This window comes from Gadus morhua, chromosome 9, assembly GCF_902167405.1.
Source record: "Gadus morhua chromosome 9, gadMor3.0, whole genome shotgun sequence".
NCBI lineage: Eukaryota > Metazoa > Chordata > Actinopteri > Gadiformes > Gadidae > Gadus > Gadus morhua.
Genome location: NC_044056.1, coordinates 25,069,063 through 25,091,804, shown reverse-complemented (window position 1 = coordinate 25,091,804; position 22,742 = coordinate 25,069,063). Strand labels below are relative to the sequence as shown.

The following is a 22,742-nucleotide window of genomic DNA, read 5'->3' as shown; positions in this document are numbered from 1 at the left end:
CTTGTGCCACAGTAGCCAGTGCTGTCAACATTAAAATATGTAGATGTCTGTGTGTGTGTTTGTGTGTGGGGGGGGTTAATGTGTGTGTGTGTTTGCGTGTGTGTGTGGGTGTGGTTGTGTATGCATGTGTGTGTGTGTGTGTGTGTGTGGGTGTGTATGCATGTGTGTGTGTGTGTGTGTGTGTGTGGCGTGTGTGTATGCATGTGTGTGTGTGTGTGTGTGTGTTTGTTGGTGTGTATGGATGTGTGTTTGTGTGTGTGTTTATGTGTGTGTGTGCGTGTGTGTGTGTGTGTGTTTGTGTGTGTGAATGTGTGTGAGCTTGTATGATAAAGAGATGAATAGAGACCAAGAGAGAGGTAGATAGGAAAAGGCTTCTGTGTTTTTAGTGTTCATTCATCCAGGTTGGATAGAACCTGAAGGGGGCTCAATGAAACACTGGTCGCTCATGGACGTTCTCAGCCGCTTCCTGCCCGCACACAAACTACAGCTTCATCAAGCCATCCCCTTCAGGGAGAAGGCTTGTTTGTACATCAGGGAGATGTAGAGGGGGATGATGCGGTTCCACGCCTTGTTTTCACTTGCCTGATGACTCTATCTATCAGAACTGATGTCCTTGGCCAGTCGCTGAAAAGCCCCTTGGAAGCCAGAAGAGAAAGACGTCGACGCTGAGGAGGCCTTCCCCGGCTCCTAATTCATTTGCATGTTTTCTTTTCAGTCGCGGAGAGCCCGGACAAGAGGGGGTCATTTAAACACTGTTCTACCTATTTACCCCAGCGGGAACAAACAGATGTTCCGCTATTATATACACTTGTCTCTTTAATTTAGTGGGCCGTTAGCCCGGCACAATATAGCGGCGCTTTACATGGGGAAATGAGGCTGGTTCTTGTAGCTGACGTGGAGAGCGGCGTCTGATTCCAGCTGTGTGCATGGGGAACAGCACTGACCGGACCTCAGTCACCCTGGTGAACTGAAGCTGTGTTGAGACCGGATGAGACCGGATGTCATGCTACCTGATGAAAGGACGTAAATGCATACACAGGTTTCCTTTGAAAAGGGTGAATTAAATCCATCTTTCAGGCTTATTAACTAATCATCGAAAAGAGTGAAGGAACTAAAACCAGGGAATTCTAGTGATTTTCTAATAATACCTTATTGAGTTTCAAATTAATTTTATACCATTTCTGATAGTCCAATTCTCCATATATCTATATCTTGACATCAATAGGGTTTCAATCCTACTGGAGGTGAGCGTTTCTCAGAACACATAAATCCCATTTTTACTCCTCATGTATTTTTTATCTTCTATCCTTCATGAGCCATCGCAGAGAGATGAAGAACGACACTGCTCTTTGCTGAATCGATATGATTCCCTTTAAAACCTTCAATTTCTCTCACTTCACAAGTCGAAGCGATTGAACGATAAGAAGTTTGTGGTAGAAGGAGGTTCAGACCTCCATTATAAAACCTCTGCTCCTCCTTCTCTCCTTCTCTCCGCTCTCTGTGTGTCGCTCTCTGTCCTCTCCTCCTGTCTCCTTACTATGGCTCTATCCTCTCGTCTCGTGGAGTGCCTGCGTCTGTCAGCCTTAGCCTGTCTCTGTAAAGGACTCGGTGTAATTAGTGGAGTTTCCTCTTCTCTTGGTTCATTATCAATGTTCCTTATTTACATATGATTTCAAACACGAGTAGAGTTCAGCACATCTTTCTCTTCCTCCCCTCCGCCTCTTCCTCCCCTTCTTCCTCTCCTCCGTCTAATAGGATGCGTGGCTCTGCGAGGCGGGGGCGTCCCTGCGGGGGGCCTTTGGGAGGAGAGATGGCTGCTCGCTCTCTCGCTCCTTTCCTCCGCTTTTCTACCCTGGCGCGCGTCTCTCACTACCATTGCTCTTTTCTGCTAAGCAGCGCAGCTGTTGGAGCCTTTCTTCTCTCTCTCTCTGCCTCTCTCTCTATCCGCCTCTCTCTCTCTCTCTCTCTCTCTCCGCCTCTCTCTCTCTCTCTCTCTCTCTCTCTCTCTCTCTCTCTCTCTCTCTCTCTCGCTCTCGCTCTCGCTCTCTCTCTCTCTCTCTCTCTCTCGCTCTCTCTGCCCAGCGGGGGAGCAGGATGCCGCTTCTCCAGGTGCAGCCAATTCCTGCTCTCTCACCCCCCCCCCCCCCCCCCCCCCCCCCTCTCTCTCTCTCTCTCTCTCTCTCTCTCTTTCTCTATCTCTCTCACCCTCTTTCTATCTCTCCTTTTCCCTTTCTCTTTTTCTGCGCCTCTCTTCTGAAAATCAGGTTGACAACAAGCTCCCATGCAGACAGTCCAAAAGTAACCAGTACAAAAGTCTCTCTGATAGTCTTTAAATCTCCTTTGTTATTTTTCAGAACTTACAGACGGTCAAAATGACAACACAGAGAACTGTGTAAATGCTTACAAAACACATACACACACACACACACACACACACACACACACACACACACACACACACACACACACACACACACACACACACACACACACACACACACACACACACACACACACACACACACAAACACGCACTCACACACAAACAAACACACATACAAACACACAACCTCAGAGCATCTTTTGGAAAGTCTCACAGTATAGCACCATCTATTGGCTGTGTGCATGTGGTGCATTTCACCCTAGCGCATTAATAAACTCATTAAGAATTGTCCAACTAATGAAAGCATAATTCATTAAAATAGCTCATAGCTTCAGTAATTATTAAATAAATAATATTTAATAATAATAAAATAAAATACAACATGTTGAGCTTACTCTCAAAATGTAGAGTACTCTCAACATGTAGTAGGCATAGACACATGTGGAGAGTACTCTGCACATGTAGTAGGAGCCGCCACATATGGAGAGTACTCTGACAATTGCTTGGTTCCAATCCTACCTGAGTTGTGTGTGTGAGTCTCCCATGGTCATGCTCTAGTCTGCTAGTTGTATTAATAAAGGATTCATTAAAACACTTACTCTGCACTCTGACAGCCTGGATGGATATTCTTCAAGTACATGAACTTGTATGATGATATTGAGATTGTCTAGAAATAAGTGCTGAGATCAGCATCCCCCCCCCCCCCCCCCCCCCCCATCAACCTCCATAATGTCTAGAATAGCCCTCTAGCCTTAGACCTGTCCCCCCTGCTTTATTGATAACACACCATTGTCAGAAAGGATCATTCTTAGCCTAAACATCTTGGTTAAACCCCCCTCTCACTTGGCCTCTCTCTTGACCCCTATTTCTCCCTCTTTCTCTCCCTCTCTTTCATTGTCTCTCTCTCCCTCTTTCTCTCATTATTTTTTTACACAACCCATTTTTAACCCCTAATCTGGTTTAAAAATATGATTTAGGCCCAATCCCATTCCTACCCCTCACCCCTTCCCCTTACCCCTCCCCCTTGTTTTGAAGGGGTAAGGGTAAGGGGTAAGGGGTAGAAATGGGATTGGGCCTTAAACTCAGTTCACGGTCCAAAGACATCTCCTTGAAGCCCGCTCTTCTCTTTCCATTCCCACCTGTGGGTGTCAGGTCCGTCCTGGACGTTGTTCCCGACCAGCGTGAGCAGCTTGGCCATCCTGGCCCACAGCACAGCCTCCGCCGGCCCAGGGGCCGGGGGCTTGATGGAGTGGATCCTCCCCATCTCCGCAGCGATTAATCTACACAGGATCCCCGGTTAGAGCGACACCAAACGACATCTCCCTCTCCATTAACACCCTCATCGTCTTCTTTCTCTAAAAATACTACAAAGGGGCATCATTAATAATAAACCTTTGCCCCTTACCCTTTAAATAGTATTTATTGTTATTTTGGTGCCTCCTGGCCTTTTTGTTAGCTGATTCTTCAGTTAGGGCGAGAAGGGGACTCAAGGCTACCTGAGTTCTGGAGCAGCATGTGTGTTTTCATGGCCAGAATTACTATGGAGGGACGAATCACACAGTTAAGATATAGAGAGCACCGTCTCCATCTTAGTGCCTGTCCTCAGGGTGCTGTGTTCATCTTAGCCTGCTGAAACATGCGTAATTGTCCCCTTAATATTGGCGTTCAGCTGCAGTTGCTGTAAACAATTCCTATTCCCTACCACACTGACTATGAACACAATTCATCCATTACAGTGGATATATACAGCCTCTTTATTTTTTTGGAGTGAAAGCGATGTGTCTATAACTTTTCAATATAAAAATGCATGAGCGGCAATCATAACTTTTTCCGTAAACATAAATTGCCCCTTTGACAATACATTTTCTGAAAGATGCTGTTGAGAGAATTTGGTTACCAAAATTTCAATAGTGGGGCTTTACAATGTTGTACAATAAGAGGAGTATCTCTATATCTCTGTTTGTCTCTCCTTCAATTCTCTCTTAGCAATCAGCCAGTTACGAACGGGCATGATTTAAATAGGCACGCTTCCAACTGGCACTCCCCAAGTTTCATTCATTTGTTTTGCACTATTACCACGACATGCAATACAAACCTGAATATGGAAGGTTGCCTGAGCAACCGGTCATCCAGCACCTCTCCCCTCACAAACTCATAGCAGATGCCGTTGTGGAAGCTGCAGTATATCAGAGGACCACAATGGTGAGCGTGGAGAAGCTGAAACATCTCCACCTCCCGCTGGCGGTCCACGTACAGCTCTGTGTTCCTCCCGTAGACGCGCACCAGGACACAGGCCTCCTGCAGAGAGCCCACGTAGCAGCCCGTCAGGCAGTTGGTGATGCCCTCCGTGAACACCTGGACACAGGTCGGTGTTGAGAGGGAGAGGGGGGTTACCGTGATACACAAGGCCGGATTAACCATTAGGGCAACTGGGCACTTGCCCAGGGCCCGTGACATGAAAGGGGCCCTTGATATATATTTATTTATTTATTTTTTCAAAGTGCAAACATACATCTTCAGACACCACCCCCCCCCCCCCCCCCCCCCCCCCCCGTCAACAATCGCCCCGGACCCCCCCCCCCCCGTCAACAATCGCTCCGGACTCCCCCCCCCCCAGTCAACAATCGCTCCGGACTCCCCCCCCCCCCCCCCCGTCAACAACCTGGCGCAGGGGGGCCCATCACTACCTACAGTATAGGGGCCCAGGATTTGGCCCTAGAGCCTTGTTGCCCAGGGCACACAAAATTGTTAATCCGGCCCTGGTGATACACCAACTCCTCCACGGAGGATCCCGGAAGGAACATAACAACCCATCAGAGAAGATATTAGGAACTTTATCCTCCAGACAGACACACAGACAGAGAGATGATAGAGAGATAGAGGTAGAAATGTTAATTTAAAGCAGAATACCTTTAATAATTGTACAATCTACATTCTTACTAAACTAAACTAAGGCTCAATTTAGACGGAGACGATCTTGACAGAAAACGCAAAAAGTGGCATTGTATTCTCACTTCTTATTCCGCGTTTAGACGAGCGCCTTTGGGGGGAAATCTGCGTGCATACGGTAACGCAAAAGTGTGCGAAATTCGATGTAGTATAAACCCCAGAGGCTAGGTTGTACTGTGAAGCACTGCCACACAACACCACCAAGAACGCACACAATTAATGTGCCTTCTCTGTTCTGCTATATTATCTGTGATTATTTGGCTTAACTGCTGAAATGACTCCTGGATAGTTATCAGAGCTGCTAGGGCAACTTGATTACCTGACTGATGGAAATAATCGGTCAGGTTTGTTGTTGTTTGCCTGTACTGTACATGGATGTGACGTAAACGTGTACGCAACGAGAGCCAGCGTGATCAGAGCAAACATTTGCGTTGTTAAGCCTTTAGACGGAAACGCAACGGTGGAGCATTTTTTATTTTTATTTCCACTCTTGATTCAATGTTGGTTTAACAAATTCTAAAACGAAAGTGTTTAAAAGAAAACCGTGAATGCAAAAGCCAAAACACAAATGCAAAAGCCAGAATAGAACTTAAGTGAGCATCAACGGATATTGACAATGAAAAGGGACAACTATTATTGTCATTAGTTTATTATGATAAACAAATACAGTATAGAATGTGAATATCCTTGCTCTGGCTACGCATGAGGAATTTGAAAGTTGCAGACATTTTATCGCATATTACAATGTAGGGAACCTGCATTCTGAATTGCATTCTGTGGTTTGTGTAGAAAGAACATCAAATGATTGTATGATGCAGATAAACCTGGCACAAGTAAATGAAAAGTTTTAAGGTAACTTATTTTTTATGAGTTTCTCCACATTGTATAATCTTACTACTATATAATAGGAGCCCTGTCAGGTAAGTTGCTCATCCACACTTGGTCAAGTGCTCATGTGCCAAGCAGCCCGCAGCTCACACACAGACACACACACACACACACACACACACACACACACACACACACACACACACACACACACACACACACACACACACACACACACAGCACGCACACACACACACACACACACACACACACACACACACACACACACACACACACACACACACACACACACACACACACACACACACACACACACCACACGCACGCACACACACCGCATACACACACACGCTGAACTACACTGCATACACACACACCGCACACACAGGCACGCACAGACACATGCAGGCGCAGACAAGCCGCGCACTTGCAGACACACCACACAGATGCGCGTGCGGACACAGACGATGCAAGACAACGGCAAGATGGAGATAACAGCCCCGCCGTCGACACTCTCCCAGCTGAGACGTTATGTCTATTTATTTTTTAATATCACTCAACTCCTTGAGCATTCCGCAATGTCTTGCTATATTGATATCCCCTCCTTCCCCCTTCAGACTGTTTTAACGGCCCCGCCGTCAACAAACTCCCAGGTAAGACATTCTGTCTGTAGACTGTAGACATTGCGATAAAAGAAGAGAAGAGACAATTTCTCAGGTCATAAACGCAACGGCTGCGAAAGCGTCCCTATAAAGCAGAACAAAAACAGGTAAATAACACAGTATGGTGAATTATGTCTATAGAGTCCACCACAGGACTACACTTTTTTGTTGCTAAAATGTAATATTATTCACCTCCTTGAGCCTCCCGAAATGTCTTGCGATATTGATATCCCCCCTACTGTTTTAGTTGTTTTATTTGTCTAATGTTTAGTGTGTAGGCTATGTGTGACTGTAGGCTACTGCTGGCTGTCTTGGCCAGGTCACTTGAAGAGATGTTTAATCTCAATGACTTATTCTTCTGGAAAAATAAATAAATAAAATAAACATCTTAAACTCTTCAGTCAGGCAGCCAATGTACAATCCGCAATCCTTCCCTCACACCCCCACTTTTCCCTCTCCCCTACATAATTCCCCCCACTTTATTTCGCTATAGTTAGGTAGGTTGCTGCCTTTGCTGTTGTTTAACAAAATAAATTTGGTGAAATACACTTAGTTTATTTTACTAAGTGCTTCTGTAAATGAACACAATGCTGTTTGTTGTTATTATTTTCAACTAACCAATAGGGTTTGCCATGCATTTTTTAAATGTCAATGCACTTTGATCCCTGAATAACAGTAAAAGCTATTGAATAATTGATTTGCATGCATAGTATACTACACTTTCCATTGAACAATTACCACTGTAATCCAGAAATTGAATCATTTTATAATGTAATCAAATGCTCACACACTAGCTGCTTTCAGAAACACGTGTAAGTCCTGATATTCTCCTGATGGGCCGTATGTGTGAACTCTGCCTGCTTTCTTCTTAGTCGTTTCTTCTATTTGTCTCTAACTCATGCTCCAATGTTTCATCGATCGATGCTTTTGGATTTTGTGGATGCAACAGAATATTTGATGCATCATTTTAGCAACATTTAAGATGATCAGGTTGAGGTGTGAAAACGGCTTGTACGTAGAAAATGATTATGCTTCCTTCATTACGTGAGGAGAAAATGATTATTCTTGCTTCATTACGTAATAGGTGAATCAAAATGTTATACGTTGTAACATTATAGGCAAAATTTTATTATATTATGTGCAAAATTTGTTACATTATTGACTGGTGTTTCCACATTATAGCTATGGGTTCAAGAATAACTAGAGTTTGAGACTCTAGTATATGTAAAAATCTGTTTCGTCCATTTCAATCTCAACATCTGTTGATTTCCACTTCAGTTGTGTTGTGGCTTTTGAATTTGTGTTTTCCGTTAATACGCTTAAGCTTTTTAGATTTCTGCGGTGTTTCAGAGTGGAAACTGATTTCAGCCACTTATATTCAGTCACCAACCAGAGCCGGCTAACACTTTATAATAAGGTGCCATAATGAATAGCAAACTAGCCATTACCTAACCCTTAGTTAATATTTCTTAATTGTCATGATCCGCCCCTGGTTTTCTCATTCACCTGCCTGCCACCCTGATCACTCCCAATTAACCCAACCACCTTCACCTGTGTTTCCCCTATATCAGTCCTCTCCTCCTAAACATTCCCTGCCAGATTGTCTCTTGTGTTTCACAGTGCTTTCCCGCGATTCTACTCCTGACCTACCACCGCTCCTGCCTGCTCTCTGATCCCTGCCTGTCTGACTATTCTGTCGGTTCCTGATCCCTGCCTGTCTGACTCTCCTTCTGGTTCCTGATCCTCGCCTGTCTGACTCTCCTGCCGGTTCCTGATCCCCGCCTGTCTGACTACCCCGTTGGTTCCTGATCCCTGCTTGTCTGACTACTCGCCTGTCTACGAAAAAAAACTGTTGACTCTGTTCCACGCTCGTCGTCAGCCTGTGCACTTGGGTTCAGCCAAACGCGCACGTTACAGAACAATCTGGCCAAGAATGGACCCAGCCCAGATGGACGACCGCATCTCCCGGATGGAGAGCGCGCTACACCAATTGATGGTCGCCACGGTTCAGAGACATCAGGATCTGGTAGAACTCTCCAAAGCAGTCCGCAAACCTGTTCCAGAGTTTCAGCCACATTCTTTCCGGCCACACGGGTTTCCCCTTTCCAAGCCTTCAGTACCCCCTGTCTTCTCCTCGTCTGTTCCAACCGCTCCCGTTGGATTGGGCGGTCCCGAGCCAATACGATTGGTCCGCACCCCCCTTACATCGGAGGAGAGGGATAAGAGGCTAACCATGAACGTCTGTTTGTACTGCGGCCAGCGTGGTCACTTCGTCAACCGGTGCCCAGCAAAGGGGCAGAGTCCCCAAGTGAGCAGGAATATTCTGGTGAGCTCCTGTTGCCCTCCGGTTCCCATCCCATAACCGCACTTGTCGATTCAGGGGCAGACGAGAGCATCATGGATCGGTCCCTCGCTCTTCGGCTGGGACTCCTTCCAGAGAGACTGCCAGTGCCGATCTCCGCCAGAGCCCTTGATGGGCACGTGCTGGGGAGGGTTACTTCCCGGATAAATCCTGTGCACATGCTCCTGCCTGGAGGCCACAGGGAGACCATCCAGTTCATGCTCCTGCCCACACCCAACCAGCCGGTCATCTTGGGTCACTCCTGGCTTCGCAGACACAACCCCAACATCGACTGGTCCACCTGCTCCATCCGAGAATGGGGAGTCACCTGTCAGCAATCCTGTCTCAGGACCTCTTCACCGTATCCTGTTGCTCCCGCTCCTGCTCCACCCTCGGACGTCTCCGGGGTCCCTGCCGTTTACCATGACCTCAGAGAGGTCTTCAATAAGGCCAGGGCCACCTCCTTGCCCCCTCACCTATGACTGTGCCATCGACCTACTTCCGGGCACTTCACCCCCCAAGGGACGCTTGTACTCCCTCTCTATTCCTGAGCGAGGGGCCATGGTGGACTATATCCAGAGCTCCCTAGCCACTGGGATCATCCGACCCTCTTCGTCACCGGCTGGGGCCGGGTTCTTCTTCGTGGGCAAGAAGGACAAGTCCCTGAGACCCTGTATTGATTATCGAGGTCTGAACAACATCACAGTGAAGAACCGCTATCCCCTTCCACTACTCTCCTCCGCCTTTGAGCTGCTCCAGGGGGCAACGGTCTTCACCAAACTCGACCTGAGGAACGCCTACCACCTGGTCCGTATCAGAGAGGGAGACGAGTGGAAGACGGCCTTCAACACCCCAACGGGGCATTACGAGTACCTCGTGATGCCCTTCGGCTTGACCAACGCCCCGGCAGTCTTTCAAGCGCTAGTCAACGATCTGCTGCGGGACATGAATGACAAGTTTGTCTTTGTTTATCTGGATGATATCCTGATTTTCTCCCGCAATCTCGTGAAACACGTCACCCACATCCGCTCCGTTCTCCGTCGCCTCCTGGACAACTCCTTGTTCGTCAAGGCGGAGAAGTGCGAGTTCCATGCTCCCTCCGTCACCTTCCTAGGATATATTATTGCTAAGGACAGCCTTCAGATGGATCCAGCCAAGGTCTCTGCTGTGACATCCTGGGCTACCCCGGAGACACGCAAGCAGCTGCAGCGTTTCCTGGGGTTCGCCAACTTCTATCGGCGTTTCATCCGAGGGTTCAGCTCCATCGCCTCCCCCCTCTCGGCCCTCACCTCACCCAAGGTTCCTTTCCGTTGGTCTGATGCTGCTCAAGTGTCCTTCGAAGCCCTCAAGACCCGCTTCACCACCTCCCCCATCCTCCAGATCCCCGAACCCGAACGTCAGTTCATTGTGGAGGTGGACGCATCTGGTGTGGGAGTAGGGGGGATCCTCTCCCAGCGTTCATCCTCCGACCAGAAGGTCCACCCGTGTGCTTTTTTCTCTCGTCGCCTAACCCCCCCGGAGAGAAATGATGACATTGGAAACAGGGAGCTTCTGGCGGTGAAGCTGGCCCTGGAGGAGTGGCGGCACTGGCTAGAGGGAACCAGGGTTCCGTTCCTGGTTTGGACTGATCACCGAAACCTGGAGTATATCCGAACCGCCAAGAGACTAAACTCCAGACAGGCCCACTGGTCATTGTTTTTCGACCGGTTTAATTTCACCCTGTCCTATCGCCCTGGCTCTCGGAACACTAAACCAGATGCTCTTTCTCGACAGTTCCCCGAGTCCCCTGATGAGACGGCAGAACCCTCCACCATTGTCCCAGCCTCCTGCCTTGTCGCTGCTGTCACCTGGGAGATTGAGGAGAAGGTAAGGGCCGCCTCCCTTAATCTGCCAGCCCCCAGTTCCTGCCCCCCAGACCGCCTGTTCGTTCCAGCCCCCCTCCGCTCCGACGTGCTCCAGTGGGGTCACGCTTCCCGACTCACCTGCCATCCCGGCATCCAGCGGACCCAGGACTTCCTGCAACGGCGCTTCTGGTGGCCGTCACTGGATGAGGACGTCCGGGGCTTCGTCAACGCATGTCCCGTGTGTAACCAGTGTAAGACCTCTCGCCGCCCCCCTGCCGGCTTCCTGCACCCCTTGCCCATTCCCCATCGTCCCTGGTCGCACATCTCTCTGGACTTCGTGACCGGTCTTCCCGCGTCCAAGGGCCACACTGTCGTTCTCACCCTTGTGGATCGATTTAGTAAGCTGGCCCATTTCATTCCCCTTACTAAACTCCCCTCTGCGAGAGAGACTGCGGACCTGCTCCTCCACCACGTCTTCCGCCTCCATCGATTACCCACCGATGTCGTCTCTGACCGGGGTCCCCAGTTCACCTCAGTCTTCTGGAGGGAGTTCTGCAGCCTAGTCGGGGCCACCGTCAGTCTATCTTCCGGCTTCCATCCCCAGTCAAATGGACAGACCGAGAGGGTTAATCAGGACCTGGAGACCACCCTTCGATGCCTGGTGAACCGCAACCCGGCCTCCTGGTCTGACCAACTGGTATGGGTAGAATATGCGCATAACACCCTCACCTGTTCATCCACTGGTCTCTCTCCTTTTCAGTGCGCCTACGGGTACCTGCCACCCCTATTCCCCGACCTGGAGAAGGAGTCTTCCTGCCCCTCGGTCCAAGCCCTGATCCGTCGTTGTTCACGCACCTGGACCCGGGCGCGCTCTGCTCTCTCAAGGGCTGCAGATCGCCACGCTTCTGCTGCCAACAAGCACCGCACGCCGGCTCCTGCCTACCGTCTTGGCCAGAAAGTCTGGCTCTCCACCCGTGACCTACCTCTCAAGGTGGAGAGTCGCAAGCTGGCCCCCAAGTTCATTGGACCATTCCCCATAATCCGCATCATTAACCCTGTGGCGGTACGCCTTCAGCTTCCTCGCGCCATGAGGATCCATCCCACCTTCCATGTCTCCAGGGTCAAACCTGTCCAGGAGAGCCCTCTGGCTCCTCCCGTTCCGCCCCCTCCTCCCCCTCAACTCGTCGACGGGGGTCCAGTGTTCACCGTCCGGCGTCTCCTCCGCTCCCGCCGCCGTGGACGTGGGGTCCAGTATCTGGTGGACTGGGAGGGGTACGGTCCGGAGGAGCGCTCCTGGATCCCAGCTCGCTTCATCATGGACCCCAGCCTTATCTCTGACTTCCACCGATCCCAGCCTGACCAACCTGCCCCGTCCTCCCGCCAGCCCGCTACGGTTCCACCGGCGAGTGGTTTCTCTGACAGAAGGGACTCCGATGTCGCGTCCTCCTCCTCTTCGGAGGACGCAATCTCTGAGGCCTCGGAGGAATTCTAACCCTCCTCCGGGCCCCCTCCACCCTCCCTGTTTGGTTTAGGCCGTCTGGAGCCGTCCCTTGCCGGGGGGGGTACTGTCATGATCCGCCCCTGGTTTTCTCATTCACCTGCCTGCCACCCTGATCCCTCCCAATTAACCCAACCACCTTCCCCTGTGTTTCCCCTATATCAGTCCTCTCCTCCCAAACATTCCCTGCCAGATTGTCTCTTGTGTTTCACAGTGCTTTCCCGCGATTCTACTCCTGACCTACCACCACTACTGCCTGCTCTCTGATCCCTGCCTGTCTGACTATTCTGTCGGTTCCTGATCCCTGCCTGTCTGACTCTCCTTCTGGTTCCTGATCCTCGCCTGTCTGACTCTCCTGCCAGTTCCTGATCCCCGCCTGTCTGACTACCCCGTTGGTTCCTGATCCCTGCTTGTCTGACTACTCGCCTGTCTACGAAAAAAACTATTGACTCTGTTCCACGCTCGTTGTCAGCCTGTGCACTTGGGTTCAGCCAAACGCGCACGTTACATTAATTGTTACTAAAATATCTATTTGGCACAAGTTAATCCTTTTTCCATGATCAATTAAATATTAGTTGTTTGCATAACCCTAACCCAACCGTAACACACAACCCTAACCCTAACCCTAACACACAGCCCTAACCCTAACCACAACACACGGCCCTAACCCTAACCACAACACACGGCCCTAACCCTAACCCTAACACATGGCCCTAACCCTAACCCTAACACATGGCCCTAACCCTAACCCTAACACACGGCCCTAACCCTAACCCTAACCACAACACACGGCCCTAACCCTAACCCTAACACACGGCCTTAACCCTAACACACGGCCCTAAACCTAACCACAACACATGGCCCTAACCCTAACCCTAACACACGGCCCTAACGCTAACCATAACACACGGCCCTAACCCTAACCCTAACCACAACACACGGCCCTAACCCTAACCCTAACACACGGCCTTAACCCTAACACACGGCCCTAAACCTAACCACAACACATGGCCCTAACCCTAACCCTAACACACGGCCCTAACGCTAACCATAACACACGGCCCTAACCCTAACCCTAACCACAACACACGGCCCTAACCCTAACCCTAACACACGGCCTTAACCCTAACTCACGGCCCTAACCCTAACCCTAACCACAACACAAGACCCTAACCCTAACACACGTCCCTAACCCTAACCATAACACACGGCCCTAACCCTAACCCTAACACACGGCCCTAACCCTTACCATAACACACGGCCCTAACCCTAACCCTAACACACGGCCCTAACCCTAACCATAACACATGGCCCTAACCCTAACAATAACACACGGCCCTAACCCTAACCACAACACATGGCCCTAACCCTACACCTAACCCCAACACACGGCCCTAACCCTAACACACGGCCCAAACCCTAACCATAACTCATGGCCCTAACCATAACCATAACACACGGCCCTAACCATAACCATAACACACGGCCCTAACCCTAACCCTAACCACAACACATGGCCCTTACAATAACACATGGCCCTAACCCTCACCATAACACACGGCCCTAACCCTAACCCTAACCATAACACATGGCCCTAACCCTGACCCTAACACATGGCCCTAACCATTACACACGGCCCTAACCCTAAGACACAGGCCTAACCCTAACCATAACACACAGCCCTAACATACGGCCCTAACCCTAACCAGTGACACTCTGTGGTCAGTGAAAAAAAAAAGATTAACTTAGCCAAATAGATATTTTTGTAACCATTAACAAATATGAACAAAGGGTTAGGTAATGACTAGTTTGCTATTATGGCACCTTATTATAAAGTGTTACCCAGAGCCGACGTGAGGCGGAGAACGTTGACGAAAGTAACGTTCCCAAAAGGATGGTCCAGACCGCCTCCAGGAGGAGGCCTTGAACAGGGTCCATGTTCCAGACCGCCTCCAGGAGGAGGCCTTGAACAGGGTCCATGTTCCAGACCGCCTCCAGGAGGAGACCTTGAACAGGGTATATGGAGTCAAATGTCAGCCTTTTTCAAGACCCCCACCAGATCTTCCTAGAAGATTGGGAACTAGTGTTAAAGAACCAGTGAACTGGTGTTAAAGGACCAGTGAACTGGGCTTAAAAAGCCAGTGAACTGGTGTTAAAGCACCAGTGAACTGGTGTTAAAGAACCAGTGAACTGGTGTTAAAGAGCCAGTGAACTGGTGTTAAAGAACCAGTGAACTGAGCCAGTGAACTGGTGTTAAAGGACCAGTGAACTGGTGTTAAAGAACCAGTGAACTGGTGTTAAAGCACCAGTGAACTGGTGTTAAAGAACCAGTGAACTGGGGTGAACTGGACCCACTGCTTCAGCTGAAATCCAAACACTTTGAGATCTTAGGAAGGAGGGGGGCCGTCCATGGTCATGACCCACGCCAACTTTGTGATACTTCTTTATTACCATTGTTGAGCATGAGCGTATTAATGAGCGATGTTGTACATACAATTTGCTAGCTAGACACTGTAGTATTATACTATAGGTTTTCGGGTAGACTAACCCTCACTTGGATGTATTTTGGGACAACTGTATTTTGGGGACATCATGACGTAGTAACACATTGCTGCTTTCGAAGTCTGTCTCAATCCAGAATCATTTACAGGTGACTTCACACAACAACACTGCCTCCAAAGGATACTGCCTTGATAGAAAGCAAGGCAGCAAGCGGCAGTCTTTACAGAAACAACAAGGAAACCAAACGAAATCAGGGCAGATATTACATAATTGCTAGGAATACAAAAAAAACACACATATAACAGTAGGTCATAACAATATATAGATGCTACTACTATAATAGCAGGCCCGTCGCACGCGTTACTCAAGTTACCATGTGCGCATGTGCGCATGTGCCTAGCAGCCTGCAGCTCACACACACACACAGCATGCGCAAACGCATACATACACCGCAAGCACGCACATACACATAGCACATACACACCGCACACACACACCGCACACACACGCACGCACTGCACATCAAGACAAAGGCAGCGAAACATACCCGTAAGCGCACACACACACGCAAACACACCGCACGTTAAGACAAAGACAGCGGCACCCGCCGAGGTAAGACGTTATGTTTTTAAACATAACGGCTCTGCCTTCGACACACGAGCACAGGTAAGAACACACACGCACACACCGCAGCGACACTCGCCCAGGTAAGGCGTTATATTTTTAAACATAACGGCTCCGCCGTCTACAAACAATCCCAGGTAAGATGTTCTGCCTATAGACTAGAAATTGCGATAAAAGAAGGGAATTGGCAATTTCTCACCTGGACAAGCAACGGCAGGACGTTCATTTTTGCATATAAAATAAAATTGTTACATTATCGACGTTTCCACATTATTGCTATGGATTTACAGTTTTTCTCGATTGTATAAACACAAAAAATGGAACTATGCGCATAATTCTGAAAACGTGAAGCTCAAGTATCAACTACAAGGATCCAGACTGCTAAACTCTAAGCACAATTCGTCTGTTTTCACATTTTTGCTAAATTCTAAGAACAAATCTCATCATTTAGCACACTTGGTTCACATGGATCACACTGGCCTTCAAAACGCAACAACTAATTACCAATAAGTCTAACTCACTTCTCCCCTGTTCAAACTCAACTGGCAAAACACTACAATCATGTGTCAGAGCATAAAAGAGGACTCGGTGAGCTCTACTGTGTTGTAGATATGGTCCTTTGGCCTGATCAGGATTGGAGGTGGGATACTTACTGATTTACATGTAGATCTGTTTCACCTCATTTATATTCTTATTTTTATTTTCTGTTGGCCTACGAAAAGCTTTTTATGCAGCCAGTTCAGCTGAACGTTTGCAGTAAAAAAATGTTTTGCTTTGTTACCTGTTTTTACTTGTACTTGATTTCATCATTACATCCCCCGAAAGACAGTCTAAACATTTCTTACTGTAGTGTTTTTCATTTTACCCATCAGTGCAATTACTGTACTGTAATCTACCAAAATAGGTAACATTAGTGTATTGTCAGAACAATGTTGCAGCATCAACTATAGGTACAGTATGACTCTGGGAAGCTGGGATTGTGAGTTTAGCCCATTGGAGCTCATTTGATAGACAAATATGCATTGTATCCTCTTCTGATACGATTGTGTCAATGCAATATTTATTTGATATATTCACAGTATTTGATTACAATATGGCAACAGTCTTTATACTATATGTACCACCTAATTGCAGCTTTAAAAAATCTAACTATTTCTAAACAATTTTATACATTGGAATTTGTAACATGGCCTCATAAAGCCAAAACATATGTAAATAGTATTTTGATGGAAGCATTTTGAATTGATCACACAAGTGTTTAATTGATGCTCTCTAATATATATTCATTTGATAGCTGTGTTTACTGTTTGGTGGAAAAAAAATCTGTTTTGAGCAGAATTTGTGTCGTTTTACAAAATGATTAACTCTTCTCAGGTTTGTGTTTAGAGTTTTGAGAAAGTGAGCTATAGTTTCAGAAAACGTGTTTAAACGATTGAGAAAAACTGTAATTTCAAATAGAGGTTGAGCGTCCACAATGTGGGCCCGAAAACTCTAGTAGCTATAAAGATAGACAGATGGATAGATAAATTAAATATAATTAATTTTAATTTTAATTTTTAAGATTAACTCTTACAGTCAATATATTGAGTTGAAACTGTGTGTGTGTGTCAGTGTGGGCCTGCCTGTGTACCAGATTAAAACAGCAGTCACAACAGTGTAATTTGGATAGATGAATAGATATACAGATACAGATAACATACAAATGAATGATACTCTGGCTGCGTCCTTGGGTCTCAGGACGTGAAGGCGTGAAGCACCATGTGTGCATCCAGCCTTTCAGAACATGGAACGCCCTCATATCTGCTTTGGTTGCTACACCTCTCTGCTCACAATCTAAACAACAATAGCCAAGCGATCATAGTTTCCACGGTAATTATTCCTCCACAGTCACAGCACAAATGAACACACATGCCTGCCTTGACATCCCATCAAGAATTCATACCGCTATATCGAGGGCCAATGGGATACACATTGCAGCAGTTGCAACAATACGATTCAATCTCTAACAAGACACCATAAATCTTCACCTGTGGCTAACCAACAATTTATATCCCTTTGTCCACTGTATCAGTCTGGCGTCATTTATTTTTTACATTCTATATTTATGTATAAATATATAAATAGATAATTTATAGATTTATAATCTGATTAAATATTTCAGGATTTATTTTCTATTTGTCAAAAACAGATAAAATGCATCGTTGGAACAGTCAAAGGGGAAAAAAATCCTCCACTTAATAGCATGTGTATGTTTGTGTGTGTGTATAGCTGAACCTTGCCCAGATGCAGAGGTCAGCTCTTCAATGGACTGTCACCCGACAAACATAAACCCTATTTCCTCTACAGATTGGACATTGTGTTTGCACATGAAGCTGGCACACGCCCTGTCCGGTGAGGAACACATTTCTAGATAACACAATTCCCTGGCTGCAAGAAAAATGGAAGCCCTAGTTGATGTCTTTGTGGAGCGATTCACGTGTTCTCCCTTGCGATATTAATATGCTCATCTATATTAAATGCATTTTTGTGTCTGTTAGGGAGACAGGTGTTCATCATTCGTGACAAAGTAATGTGTTCATCCATCCACAAGAGATTCATGTGTTCCATGTTTTACACAACAGTTCTAGATGCATTTAAATGATTGGCTTTCCTAATGACTGATCTTGACTGAAGGAAATGTTAAGTGAGCTGAAGGTGAAGTTAGTCTTTGATTGACTAGCTTGCAAAAGAGTTCTGTTTGTCTAGCCTGCAGACTGAAACATAAATTATGTTTGTACAATAGTCCCAATCGCAGGTGAAGCCACGGCCACATCCTCGCCCAGTGTCCAGCTGCAGGAAGCACAAACATGCTTTCCGCGTTAAGAGACGCTCTTGCCTTTCCACACCCCACAGTCAAAGCATACCCATGTGCTCCGTCAGCCTTTGGTCGTTTCTTAGTTATCTTCAGTTATAGTTAGTTTTTTTATTCTGTTGGTTCTCTAGGCTTTATTTTGGCCTGGTGTCTTTTAGGAAATAAAGGTCTCTCAAAGACTTTTGCTTTTTTGACTTTGCGCCTGGGTACGGGTTAGCCAAACATTACAGAAGAATCAGCCAGAAACTGACCCAACAGAAAGAGAAACTATCCGCTCTGCATTCACCAAGAACAGAGACACGAATAGAGACACGTCCTATCCAGCTCCATCAAGCAGTTACAAGCGGAGCAGCAGGGCCATTCATAATTGGGGATCAGGTAGCTGCACTGACCTCGATGGTTCAACAACTCGTGCCTGGAGCCTCCTCCTTCGCCGGTGCAAGCCCATTTCCTCAACATCGGGCTGTTCCTGCTCCGTTGCTCCTAGGAGCTGAGCCCAGCATCCCCGATCCGGAGAAATACAAGGGAAATCCAGATACGCCTCTGAGGGAGCCAAGATAGCCTTCGTTGTCTCCCTCCTGGTTGGACAACCTCTGGCCTTATCTATAGCACACCATGAACAGCGATCCCCTGTCTGTCAATCCTTTGCCACTTTTGCAAAAGAGTTCCTCCTTTTTTTTGAAAGTCCTGTTACAGGACATCAGGCAGCTAAACGACTCTACTCACTCCGTCTGGGTCATAGAATTGTGGGCGGAGTATGGGGTACGTTTTCGCACCTTGGCAGCGGAAAGTGTTTAGAACTCGGCTGCATTATTGACATGTTTCCAGGAGGGCCTTTCAGAGGACATCAAATAGGACACAAAGAGGAACCGTCCTCTTGGGAGGAGCAAGATGACTTGGAGGGACTAATAGAGTTAGACATCTGAGTCTGTGAGCATCAGAGAGAGTGGTAGGTCTTCCCTGCTTCGGCCTCTTCTAAATCGTCTGTGGCCCCTTCAGGCATGCCCAGTTCTCCAGGGAATTTGGAGGAGCCCATGAGGATAGGAGGCCAGCGTCTGAACCAGCAGGAATGTTTGCGAGCGATGCTGCTTGTACAGGGGGTTCTGGAGTACCTCCTGGCTACCTGTCTGTACCGGCCAGAAAAAGGGGAGACCTGCAGTAAGGAGGGAACTTCTGACGAGTCAGATCTTTGCAAATAAGTTCCCTGTGTTGCTGTCTACCTTCCTTTCCCGGGGAGATTCGACCCACCATCTTTCCTTCTGTCTTCCACCCACCAACTTCCTGGACATCTCCCAGACCTGTGAGTGGGGACTGGGGAGTTAATTTAAGTCAGCTGGAGACAGTAACTGCCCTGGATGGCAGACCCTGGGGCGCTGGCGAGGTCCGTCAATGCACTAAGCCATTCATTTTAGCTCTGGAGGGGAACCACTAAGACAGAGTAGTTTCGCCTCATACACTCACCTGAATATTCAGTGGTTTTGGGGTTTCCCTAGCTACCGCAGCGCAATCCCTGTGTTAGTTGAACGGTGGAAAAAGGGGAGGAATGGGGTCCATCATGCTTTTTGACATATCCTAAGCCTTTCCAGGACAGGGCATCGGTACTCCACTTTGAGTGGAGAATCTGGATTTCTCTACGACTCCGTCAAACTACACTGACCTCCATGAGGTCTTCAGCAAGAGAAGGGCCACAACTTTGCCACTACACCGCCCATAAAACGATTGCGATTAACCTCATGTTCGGTTCCTGTACTTCTCGGGGTCGTCTCCACTCCCTAAATCTTTTTCTCTGGCTAGAGCATGTTTCTTCTTTGTGTGAAAGAAAGACCGTACCCTGCATTGCATAGACTATCGATCTCTGAACGACTTAATTCAAGACAGACTAGGTGGTCACTTTTGTTTAACAGTTTTGATATGGTTCTTTTATCGCCCTGGAAGCAACAACGTTAAAGCAGACGTGCTCTCACGGCAGTTCGATTTCACCAAGGGGAATGCCAGGTAATCTCCAGGTTCTGGTGGCCATTTTGCTCCCCCCTGGGTGCGTCCTGAAGGCTTTATTCAGGGTTCCAGCCTCAGTCTAATGGCCAGACTGAGAGGGTAAATCAGGGCCTGGAGACGACACTAAGGCATCTGATGAAATCCAACCTGACAACCTGGTGCTCCCAGCTAATGCTTCGTCTCCTTTTGAGTGTCAGATTGGCTACCAAGCACCAATATTCCCCTTGCAGGAAGTGGAGGTGGCAGTACCAGCAGTAATGGACTTTGTGCGTCGCTGCAAGTCTGTCTGGAGATGGGCCAGAGATGCCCTCCTGTGTCTGGTCCTGCCCTGCCAGGACCAGACACGCTCACCAAGCCAACCGGAGACTTTGTGCTTCCATCCCACTCCAACCTGGAACCAGGTTTGGCTTTCAGCAAGAGTGCTCCCACTCAGGATGGAGAGCCGCAAGTTTGGGTCCTTTTGAGGTGCTTCAGCAATTGAATCCCGTTTTGTACAAGCTAAGTCTACCATCTTCCATACGCATTCATCCCATGTTACATGTATCTCAGCTGGGACCAGTCCACTGTCTCCCAACGTCCAGGTTCTACCACCACCAAGACTGCTGGATGGGCAACTGCTCTATATGGTCCACCGGATTCCACAGCACATCCTGGACTTTAAAGGACTTCAAGTGTCTCCATCCAGACCGGGTTTCAGGAGCATCAGGAGTCACTTATAGAGAGGGGGGTACTGTCACAATTGCAGGTGTAGCCACCATCACAGCCACTCCCATTGTCTGTGCCCAGCGGCAAGAAGCGCTGGGTCCTGCTGCCGGCACAAAGATACGTTCTCGCCTTGGTCTCCTCAATCAGCCATTTTTGTTAAGCCTTAGCCTTAGGGAGATTCTTAGTTATCTTTCAGCTATTGTTCATTTTGAATCTTGTTTGTTCTATAAGGTTTATTTTTGCCTGGTGTCTATTAGGCAATAAAGATCCCTAAATGACTTTTGGACTCTGCGCCTGGCTTCTGGCTAACCAAACATTGCAACAATGTGTAAACATTAATCTATAGACGCCACTTTCTTCCTGCTTGGGTTTAAATGCTGTATAACAAATGTTAGTCAAATTTAAATATAAGTATATATGCAATTCATGTGCAATCTCTTATCAGTAAACCACTGACTCATCATAGGTAGGCCAACACAGGAAGGGACAGACACAGGGACAGACATATAGACAGACACAGGGATAGAAAATAGATAAGATCGACAGGGACAGACAATCAGACATAGGGACATACAGACGGATAGGTAGATTCATTTTATGATTTCTTGATTTCTTGATTAACAGATCGAACATTGTTTTTATAATCATTACATTACATGTTATCAGTTAATTGTAAGCTCCACTTACCTTCATCTGAATGTCCTCAGTCTTCCACTGTGGACGTAGTGTTTTAAGAAGCTCAAGGATTCCAAGCCTTGGTTTCTCCTCATCCACATGGATGTCCAGGTGAATCAGAACGCCCCCAGCTGCAGCAGAACCTCTATCCATGGTAGTCCACTGGTGTCTCAGAGGCTAAGTATAGAAATACACACAGGATTTTAGAACGCCAAAGATCTGTGAAATGCAAAGTCTTTAGTTATGTATAATGTTAGATATAATGCCTTAAATATTGTCATTCATAGTGGGCGACACCTTAAAATGACCATCTAAACTTTGCACCTAAGCCTAACCTAAATTGATCAAAGCAGGAACCATCCACGAGAATGTACCATTTGTTCAAATGTTCCAGACTTTCTTCATTTTAGTAGCAATGGGTGTATTCCAGCAAGAGTTATCAACAGTAAACTATAATCGTACAATCAGAGCAACTACATCAAGCATGCTAGCAGTTCTGACTCACCTATTCAGAAGCTGATCAAGAGAATCAGAACAGGGATGGCCTTATGAGGGGCAATGTTCCCTTCTGGATCCCCCTCCTGTCCTAGCCCGTACCCGGCTAGTGATTTTTTGTGGGGAAAAGGTGGATTACACATTAACCAGCCAGGATCTCTGGGGCAAAGGCACTCAGATGGTCAGTCATTGGCAGTGTCTATTGAAATCAGCGGCCTTTCAGAGCAATGAATAAGCTAGGTGCACATGCAAGTTTACTAGTATGGCACAAACCTTTATGGTAATTTCACCTCCTTAGAACTGTAGCTCCCTGTGTGCCAGGGCCCAGAATCCCTCACTGGATCTATACACATTTGGCTACTAGTAGTA

General features: G+C 47.5%; 1 protein-coding gene across 4 annotated transcripts in view; it reads right to left on the bottom strand.

Annotated features, from left to right (window-relative positions):
- The window catches only part of LOC115551442 (ethanolamine kinase 1), a 32,054-nt gene extending 9,521 nt beyond the window's left edge, over window positions 1-22,533 (bottom strand). For 2 of the 4 annotated variants that reach the window (XM_030367193.1, XM_030367190.1), the window contains exons 1-4: window positions 22,253-22,393; window positions 21,891-22,055; window positions 4,479-4,738; window positions 3,523-3,663 (exon numbers count right to left, since the gene is read on the bottom strand). In XM_030367193.1, coding sequence (XP_030223053.1) covers window positions 3,523-3,663; window positions 4,479-4,738; window positions 21,891-22,055; window positions 22,253-22,255 — 569 coding nt within the window. In that variant the 5' untranslated portion in view covers window positions 22,256-22,393. Of the gene's footprint in view, window positions 1-3,522; window positions 3,664-4,478; window positions 4,739-21,890; window positions 22,056-22,213; window positions 22,233-22,252 lie in introns of those variants that run through there. The other 2 variants (XM_030367191.1, XM_030367192.1) reach the window with 2 other exon arrangements.
- Window positions 22,534-22,742: the final 209 nt, after the last annotated feature.